Source organism: Anser brachyrhynchus (genome assembly GCF_964034855.1).
Source record: "Anser brachyrhynchus genome assembly, chromosome: 6".
In the NCBI taxonomy this organism is placed as follows: Eukaryota; Metazoa; Chordata; class Aves; order Anseriformes; family Anatidae; genus Anser; species Anser brachyrhynchus.
This window is the reverse complement of record NC_137700.1, coordinates 38,883,574-38,893,724: the sequence shown is the minus strand read 5'-3', so window position 1 is coordinate 38,893,724 and position 10,151 is coordinate 38,883,574. Positions and strand designations below refer to the sequence as shown.

At 43.3% G+C, this 10,151-nt stretch overlaps 1 protein-coding gene across 1 annotated transcript in view; it reads left to right on the top strand.

Moving 5' to 3' along the window:
- Positions 1-10,151, top strand: part of EIF3A (eukaryotic translation initiation factor 3 subunit A) — a 33,120-nt gene continuing 22,969 nt past the window's right edge. Inside the window, exons 1-5 of the mRNA XM_080597404.1 lie at positions 1-159; positions 3,152-3,342; positions 3,542-3,678; positions 8,028-8,191; positions 9,283-9,482. Of these exons, the coding sequence (XP_080453530.1) occupies positions 111-159; positions 3,152-3,342; positions 3,542-3,678; positions 8,028-8,191; positions 9,283-9,482 (741 nt within the window). The 5' untranslated portion in view covers positions 1-110. The remainder of the gene's footprint in view (positions 160-3,151; positions 3,343-3,541; positions 3,679-8,027; positions 8,192-9,282; positions 9,483-10,151) is intronic.

Below are 10,151 nucleotides of genomic sequence, written 5' to 3'. Positions count from 1 at the left end.
GCGGCCCCGTCTCGGCGTGCGGCGGCGCGCGCCCCTCCCCTTCCGGCGCCGCGTGCCGCCCGCCCGACCCGGAGCGCGCCGCCGCCCTGTGAGGAGAGGCCGCCGCCATCATGCCGGTGTACTTCCAGCGGCCCGAGAACGCCCTGAAGCGGGCGAACGGTCAGTGCCGGCCCCCTCCCCGGTCCCGCCGGGGCTCCCCCCGCTCCCATCGCGTCGCGGCCGGGTCTCGCTGTCCCCGCCGGGCCCCGCTCTGCCTCCGTTTGGCGGCGCTGAGGGGAGGCGGCGGGGCCCGGCCGCATGGCGCCGGGCGAGGCCTGGGCGGGGAGCGGAGCCCGGCCGTGCGGGTTCCCCTCCACCCCCCCCGGCAGCCGAGCAGGCCCCGTGAGGAGCCAGGGCGCAGCGGGGGGCTCCGGGACGCCGAGGCCGGGCTCGTGAAGCCGCCTGGCCTGGGCCCCGCGGGGCCTGCCCGGCCCCGGCCCGGCTTTTCCACGCTCGGGAGCCGCCTCCGGCCCCGGGGGCTGCGGGGAGGGCAGGGGTGGGAGGCCCCGAGTGCGCCGCCGGGGTGAGGGGACCCGGGGGGACGGCGCTGCCGCCTGCCTCGTGCCTCTGCCGTGCACAAAGCCGGGCTGAGGGTGCTTATCGGCTGACGCCTTTCCGGCTAAATGTACGGCTTGGGCGCCTTTTAAAATAATATCCTATTTTAAGCGCTTAGGAAAAGCATTTAGGCTCGTCGTTGGTGCAGGCTGCATGTTTAGACATCCAGAAATTACAGAGGATCAGTGGGGCTTGAAATGCTGGCTGAAGAGGCAGGGTAGTCTAGGGATTACACATAATTCAGTAACTATCTTAAAAAAAACAAGAAATACAAGATATTACGTCTCAAGATTCCTAAAATTCGTTGTATAACCATTCCTACAAACATCACAGATAAAAATACGGAAAAGAATATGAGATCCAGTGCTTCCAAAGATAAAGTTGTGTTTTAGCAGTCCTTTTATTGTAAAAGATGCATATATGATAGTATTCAACCATTGATTCAACTTCAGAATTCCTGGGTGGGGAAAGCTCCTGCTTGCTGAGGAAGTCACACACACCGTTGGAGTATTGGCCTTAAACTGCCCTTTAAATCTGCTGTTGCATTTCTGCTTTCCTGGTATCGAAGAGCAGTGTTAAATCCATGTCTTTTGTACTGCTGCACATCTGTTAAATCTGAATGAATTGAAGGAGTGGGCTTCAAGGAGTGGAACTGAAGGAAGTGTTTTCCAGACAAGCACTGACGATCCCACGCTGCAGTAGACTGAATGGAAAACACGACAAGCTGGGTCAGGTCTTTGTGGCCTGCAGGGGCTCAGCCTTGTTGCTGATTTAGATACCTTTTTGCATTTCAAGTGGTATAATGTAAAAACCAGAAAAAAATGTCATTCTGACAGCTATTCCAGGGTTAATGCTCTTACATTTGGTCTGCTGCAGTTCTTTGGTTCCATAACCTACACATCCCTGTGCCTTACAGGAGGAGACACAGTGCTGTATTTGACTCTTCAGGTTCCCTTTGTGCCTGCTTTTACTACAGTGTCTGTTAAATTAGCCATAATTATTTGATGTTCTGGCAAGAACTTGCTTGGCCAGAGTTAATTAAAAGTTTCAGCACAGTATGAATTAAGGTTGTGCTTTGTCCAGTTAGTTATCGACCACTGCGAGCTGTGGTGCTTGGAAGGGCCTGGCATTGTTGCAAGATTCAACTTGCCTTTCAGGTTCATTTTCATAAATAAAACCCAGTAAAGCTCAGCAGTAATTGCCTCAAAAGCAGCACCGAGATAGAATAGCAGTTTACATCATAGGATGGAGGATAGCTTTATTAAAATTCCCTTGGCGAGTTTAAAATACTGCCAAATACTGTCACGTTGTAGCCTTATTTATCTTTGTATGTGACCTTATATTTTTTCTGTAAAGGAGCTTGCTCATCTTATGCAAGCTCATTATTTACATAAAGTAGGCTCCAAACATCTGATAGTGTGGTCCTTAAGTTAAATCGTTACTGCTGTTTTCAAAATGCAACTTTTGGCCATGTTTAACTTCAGTTCTGACATTCTGAAACTTAGAACACTCGTTATAGTTGTGTTTTTTTTTTTTGTGTGGAGTATGATGAGGACTGTACAAGAAACTCCTCATGGTCTTTGAAGTTCATCTGTGTGCCTGAGCACCTTCAGCAGGCTCCAATTTTCCTCCTATTCTGCCGCTATTTCTTGAGGAATGGAGGCACTTCCAAAATACTCTGTGGAAAGTGCTAACTCTGTTCCTCTTTAAGAATACGCTTACCTTTCTTTTTTAGTTGTACACAACTTTATTTCCTCCCCCCTTCCACCTCCCTCCCTCCTCTCTCTTTATCTGTAACCTGTTTGTTTCCCATTCTCATCATTCTTCTGACTTGCTTTTCGTGGTGAATGCCTTCAGCGTAGGCATTCAGCGTGTGTGTTGGTAGGTGGCTGTGCTGCTTCACGATGTGATGTGCTCGTGGGTGGTTGGCTCTGTTTTGTACTGAGCGGAACATGCGGCGTATCACACAATCACAGAGTGGTTTGGGTTGGCAGGGACCTCAAAGCCCACCCAGTTCCAACCCCCTGCCATGGCAGGGACACCTCCCACCAGCCCAGGCTGCCCAAAGCCCCATCCAGCCTCGCCTTGAGCACCTCCAGGGATGGGGTAGCCACAGCTTCTTGGGGCAGCTTGTTCCAGTGCCTCGCTGCCCCCGTAGACAGGAGCGGCTGTGATGCTGACAGATCCTGTTAGATCTGTACTGCGAGGCTTGTGGTGGGTGTTTGTTGTCCTTCGTGATGAAACGAGCTTTAAGACTGGATGCACATATTTTATTAATATGTATGAAGAGCCTAGTCATGCCTAGATGGATGGAGAGACACCTCTGCCATCCCCAAATTTGCATGCTAATGGAGAGGTCTGCATTTGTTTGCCAGTTACGGCATTGAAAAACTGCCCCTGCAGTTGCATGTGCCAACATTTTTGGTATAGCTAGGTAAATCAAACCATCAGTGGAATTTGATTAGAGCTGATTAAATTCTAAAAGGTTACACTATTAATCATAATAGCATGTATCTTCTAGGTTACAACTCCTCTGCTAATTAGATTTTACTTTCAGAATTCCTTGAGGTTGGCAAAAAGCAGCCTGCCCTTGATGTTCTCTATGATGTTATGAAAAGTAAGAAACACCGAACATGGCAGAAAATCCACGAGCCGATTATGCTGAAGTACCTGGAACTCTGTGTGGATCTCCGCAAGAGTCACCTGGCAAAGGAAGGGCTGTACCAGTACAAGAACATTTGCCAGCAGGTACGGCTTCTGAATCGTTTCTTTGTTATTTGTAGCAAGCGTGGTTTGTGTCAGCTGATGAGATCTAAATGTAACTGATCAGTCTTGACTCAGAATTAATCTGCTTTTTAGATGTTCCTGGTCTTGTAGCATTTACATCTTAAATATTTGTTGCCTGTCGTGGGGGGAAATAACTTCACATGTTCTGCCTTTGGCGTAGGTGAACATCAAATCTTTGGAGGATGTTGTTCGAGCCTATTTAAAGTTAGCTGAAGAAAAAACGGAAGCAGCTAAGGAAGAATCCCAGCAGATGGTACTGGACATAGAAGACTTAGATAACATTCAAACTCCAGAGAGGTAGGAGGCCTGGCTTTACACTGTAAGCACTTCGCAGATAACATTCAAACTCCAGAGAGGTAGGAGGCCTGGCTTTACACTGTAAGCACTTCGCAGCAAAGTATCCTTATTTTTGTGTTTATAGAGCACTGACGCAAGGATTTCTAGATTTTTGGTGAATGTTCTGAGTGTGTATATATATGAATATATATATATATATATACACACACACACATACCTATAAAGACAACAAGGAAGACTATATTTTGATGTTCTTCAATTGAGACTTTGTGTTTTTTATGAGCAGTACACCTGAACAGTAATTTCCTGACTTAATTATTAAACTATGGCTTTTGTATTGATTTACGAGGTGCATGGTGCAGTTAAATGACTAGTACCACGCTGTCAGATTATCTAAAGTTACAACCTGTGGTTTTATTTTTCATGCACTTACTTTCCTTGTATTTTAATGGCGTTATGGAAGATTTTTTTAAAAAGCCTTGCTGTCAGCAGCAGAGATGATGTTGGAATTTGCAAACGGCTAGGGAACTTATTGAAATAATTGGGAATGAAAAAATAAATAGAAGTGGAAGCTGACTAAGGGAGTAAAGGAGAAGATTCACCGTAATGACAAGTCAGAAGTAGCTGCGTAAAGAAAATGCAGACTGGATGTTTTACTGGCAAGGGTACGTAATAGGTGTTACGTGGATACAAAGTGCTTTCTGATGGAGCACGCAGGAGACTTGTGATCTAAAAACACAGCTGGAGATGACCATGGATATGAGGGATATAACGGAAGAGAAGGACTAAATGTGTACTTTCAGTGTTACATGCTGTGCTAAAGGACGAACCACTGCGTTACGAGGCTGAGACGTAGAAATATCTGGGTGCTGGAAGAAGGCGGCAGAGACGAGCTAATGGAAAAGACCTAGAGCTGAGGAACAGGTTTGCTTCACACAAAACAGAAAATCTGAGAGGGGAAATTAGCAAAAAACAGGTGAAGGTGATTGGGAAAGAATTGGAGAACTGCATCTACGAAAGACGAGAGAGGGAGAAGGTGATGAAGCAAGCCAGGTGTCAGTGTGCAAGGAGTACTGATGATGGTGCAGGAAGAAACTGTACCTTGAAGGGAGAACAAGAGGTAATTGAGCAGTCTCTTTCTAGCTTTCACTGTATGAGTGGGGCCATCTTTTTCAAGAGGCCAGATCCAGAAGAGGATAAAATGAATACCTCTAAGTAAAAGGATTGACAGCAAAAGAAGGGAAACGTGAAGTTATGTGTTCAAGTGTCAGAATAATAAAAATGTGGTAGAACCGTAGTTGCAGTTGGAATTCATCTGATGGAAGATAGTTAGGAAGCTGAGAAATAAAGATGATGGCTTGAAAATGGAATACTAAGGACGTTTGAGAGGTAGCAATAGAAATAGGAAGGGTCACCTCTATTGAACAAAATCCTTGCATCTGTAGTAAAGGACATAAAATAAGCAGTAAAGAGAAGAAAAAGGAGATGCAGTTCCGAGAGTTGGGTGACAGCTTTATGGGGTCTGCTGAAACCTGCACCTATAATGGTATTGGTGATTTTATTATTGAAAGCTGCTTGTTATCAGCTGGGAAACAATTAAATTTGGTAAAGCTGGTAAACTATTAATTGTATTAGGCTAGTTTAATTCTCTTATGTAGTAACCTTCAAACTTTTTCACCACATTGTGCATCTGCAAACAAAAGAAAATGTTACTTTATACTTGCTTAGGCAGCTGATGAGGTAATAGCAGAAAAGTTGTAACAAATTTGTTCTATGTGTCATAATTAATTGGATAGAAAATGAGAATTTAGGAATAATGGAAAAAAGGATCAGTCAGTATATCTGCTTTAGTTCCTTTGTAGGCCTTCAGTTAGCAGACAGCTTAAGCAACAGTGTGCCACGTTGGATGAACCACTCTGGCTTTTGGTTTCTTCTGCCTCTGCGAGAAGTCAGCGTTCTGTTGTCAGAACGGTTTGTGGGAGAATTTCCTAATCTGCTTCAGGCAAAGTGGGGTTAGCTCATACCGTGTATTTATGTTCTTCAGATGAATCCCTTAATTTTCGGGAATGGTCACATGAACGCTGCTAGTACAGCTGTGTGTGTGGTGATAGTTCTGAAAAAGAAGTGGCAAGGTGAGGTAATATAATGAGTCTGGGAGAGGATAATTGTCTGTATCCTTGAAAAAAAAATCAAGGTGTGTAGGTAATAAATCAAACCAAATTAAACTTTGCTGAAGTTGTTACGAGAAACAATAAAAGGATGTTTAGCCATAAGTGGAGAATTCTAGGAAAAAGGGTGGTGGAAGTCTGATAGGTTGAGATTGGCCATCCTAGGTGTGGTCTACATACCAAAGCAACACTTTACTGCTGCTTTTTTGTAAGCATATGGATTGTGGAATAAAAGAAACACGCTTTTTAGGGGCTTGGAAATTACTTAGCCTGAGATGGACGGAAAAGTCAGCTTTATTGTGTTGGGTGACGGCATAATCTCAGATAGCCATCTGAGCAGGCAGCGTGGTTTCTCATCGTCCATAGGCAGGCCTGAGGAGCAGTCTGAACAGCTGCTGATCTGCTGTTAGCTTGTCTAGATCATTATAGTGTTCAGGTCGTTAGCACGAGTTCTGAAGAATTAGTACGTGGGGTTAAAAACACAAAAACAATTCGGCACAGGCTTGCTGAAGGGTGAATGATGTCCGGTAACTTCAGAATCTTTTTTTTGGTGGTTACGTTTTTTAAATTCAAGAAATGACAGAGGTGTAACAAGGAGAAAAGTAAAGCTGTCGATACTGTACCGGATGGGATGTTCTTCAAGTTGGAAGGTGATAGAGGCATTGCCCAGGGACAGACAGACAGCATGTAATGGTGCGAGGAGGGGGAAATCGAGAGTTAGGGTGAAGTCTTTCAATTAAAGTCTTGGAAAGTAACTGGAAAAGTCAGCCATGTTTACTGACGGTACAAAGTTCAAAGAAATTAGCAGTGAAATTATCATTGTAGGTAGTGGTGAAGAATGGAGTTAGAGAAGTCAAATACAATTCACAGGGACTTGGAGTAGAAGACTGTGGATTTGCATGTTAACAGCAAGGCTCGTTGGTTGCAAAAACTGAAGAGGTTAAAGTTCTGTCCTCAGTAGTTGTTCCAGGATGATAGTGCAATCAGTGACATGTGACCACAAAAAAAAAGCAGTTAGAAACTAACATTTCTTAGGTACTGTGCTCTGGTGAAGACCAAGACTTTTTAAAAAGTAATCATTGAGAAGGATCTGAAGAGACTATTGAATCTTTTCTTTTGCAATGAGTCATAATAAATTATAAAATATTCTTTAAATATGCTTCTCTCATCTGTTCTTTAAGTCCTTCAGTAACAGGAATTCCTCAGCTTTCCTTGTAATTCCACGTTATTTTCAATGCCTGAAACAGTCCTTGTTACGAAGGAATCCCACTGGTACTTAGACACTGACACTGACTGCTCATTTCTAGTATTCTAGCTTTTAGTGTCAAAGCGTTGGTTAGAAAAATAGTATGTTTGTGTTGGCTGGAGAGATCTTTGGTTGAGCAGTGAGAGAAACTGCAGGATAGTTTTAAAAATAATAAGGTATGCTTGGTTATGTATGCTGAGATACTTCTGTGAGTATCCTTGACAAAGTGTGTTGGTTGGTAAATTCAGACTTGAGTTTTGCTGTAATGCTCCCGGGTTGTAAACTTATCCTTTACTGACCTCCAGTTTGCTTGCTGACAAAATTAAAGACTGTAAAAGGTGAACTGATTTGAGGTTACAAATAAAAGTAGAGGAAGAGAATGTATTGAGCTTGTTCGTTTCTCTGTGTGCCAGTATGGGAGTCTTCAGTGGCAAAAATGCAATTCATAAGGCACACATTTCTCCTGTGTCAAGTATCAACAAGCAGTGAGCTCCTCCTGGCAGCCTTGCCAGTGACTAAAAAGGAAGTGTCAGCAAGCAGCAAAGTATCTGAGTAGCCAGTGGTACTGGGGTCAGACAGAAGTAACACTGTGCTGCTCCTTGATAGAATGGGGAAGGTGAAGGTCCTAGAGCTAGTTTCCTTTGGCTTCCTTGTGTGAAGGGCGCACAACCTACAGAAGTCTTCACCTGTGGAACTTGTACGTATCAGTGATATACGCAGGGGCCGAGATTGGAAACTTAACATCAAGAAAAGATATCTACATCCTTTGAAGGATCAATCTGAAACTAAGGAGTAGCTAATTCAGCAGCACGTAGCTGTTTGGATTCCTACAGTCTTATCTTAGATCTTAATGAGAATTGAACAAAAAGAACAATGAGAATCTGAACCACTTCTTTTTCTCCTTCTTTTCCCCTTTTCTCCGTTCCCAACCGTAGTGTTCTTTTGAGTGCTGTAAGTGGAGAAGACACTCAGGACCGTACTGACCGACTGCTTTTGACACCATGGGTTAAATTTCTGTGGGAATCATATCGGCAATGTTTGGATCTTCTCCGAAACAATTCTAGAGTGGAACGTTTGTACCATGATATTGCACAGCAAGGTGAGTTGAAAAGATGGAAACTTACAGCGTAAGGAGATTATGGACTTCTGTGTTACATACTGTAAAACTAGAAAATGAGAGGTTATTCCTGTCTGACTATTGCATTAGAGTTAAAACTACGTTGATCTCTTATGCATATGCATGCACACACACACTGTTCTTAAAAACACAGTTTTCTTGTGGAGGTTTCTGTATGCTAAACTTTTATTGCAACAGAATATGCAAGGAAGAAGTTATTTTTTCCTGGATATACTGAGAATAACTTATTAACTTCTGAATAGTATTTTACTAGGAAAAGGACTTGTCTGATTCTTCCTGCCATTATTCTGCAGAAAAAATAATTTCTAAGAATGGGTACTTGTGTGCTCATCTTTTTTTCTTAAGGGGGAATGAGGAGTGGAAAATATGTTCCATCTTTATGTGTAACTTGAGGCTCTGTATCTTTTGAAAAAAAGCTGCTAGGTTTTTACCTCTAGGCCCAAACTGTGCAAATATATTAGGGAAAAATGGCCATCAGATGAGTTCTAGGTGCCTTAGTGTGTATTTAAGTCTTTGTGCAACAGTATCAAGAGCTACTATTTTGACTGTTCCTGGTAGAGATACTTCAGGGTTTTCAGTGGCAATGGCCCAGCGCAGTCAGGTTTTTGAAAGGAGCTGTAGGATCAAAGACATTTTTTCCTGTTATCTTCAGCCTTTTGAAAGCTTCATTTAACTTTACCATACTAGATGGCTTGAGAATTTTTTCCCACATATGAAGGCGAAGCTTTAATTCATGCTCTTCTCAGAATTGTATTTGCACATAGTTCAAAACAAAATCTAGAATCGCTGCTTAAATCAGAATGTTCTCATTTGATTCAAAGCATTCCCTCTGCTCCTTAAGCTTAATTGCGTAGAAACGTCTTAATTTTTTGAGGTCAAGCTGGTAGTGCTCTGCATTGTAACTTATTATGCGTGACTGATTAGATCTTGTTTGCTATGTCTTTGGACTGTAAATGAAGATTCTTTAAATGCATCGATTTACATATTTGAATCCCATTTAGGACTACAATGAAATCACCATGAGCAAACATTCTTAATTCGTGTTTTTGCAGCTTTTAAGTTCTGCCTGCAGTACACGCGTAAAGCGGAGTTCCGTAAGCTCTGCGATAACCTGAGAATGCATCTGGGGCAGATCCAGCGTCATCATAACCAAAGCACAGCAATCAACCTCAACAACCCTGACAGCCAGTCCATGCACTTGGAGACCAGGCTTGTGCAGCTTGACAGCGCTATTAGCATGGAGCTGTGGCAGGTATGCAGCAGGCCTCCTCTAATCACACGGTAGCATCCAACCTTTCCAGAATCTCTGCCATGCAGGTCATGTTTCATGGTGTGTGCTCCAAGGTAAAAACAGGAGAATAGTTGAAGAATAAACTCCTTAGTATCTTGAATGCGGTATTATTTGTGTGTTATACTTCGTCTGATGCTTCTGGAACTGCTGTTTTCATGTAGTGCTTCAAACCAAGCCTGTGCTTGTAGTAGTTAGTGGTGAAGTGGTTGGAGTTGCTTTGAGTTGGGAGAGGGAGAAGTTGACTGACGTCTTCATCTCTTACATGTTGTGTTCTCGTGGACTACATCACTGGGAAGTGGTTGGCAAATGTCAAACCCTGTTGTTAGGCTGGGGCCCCAGCACTTCCAACTGAGGTACATCAGTGTCTAGTCAGCGAGGGCGCTTTCAAAGTAAATTTTTCAAAAAGGTGCTTTGCTTTTGGAATCTTTCTAACGTCAGATTCCTAAAGAGTCAACTTCTCCCTCTCCCTCTCCTCTCATGAGTTGTTCTATCTGTGAACTTGGAGAATGCTCTCTGTTAACACCGATTCCTTTTTAGTTTTAAAAGTTGTTATATATAAGGCATTTCCAAGGCACATTTTTGTTTTTAGGGAAACTAACCTTTTTTGATCACAGATGTGATTTGTATGAA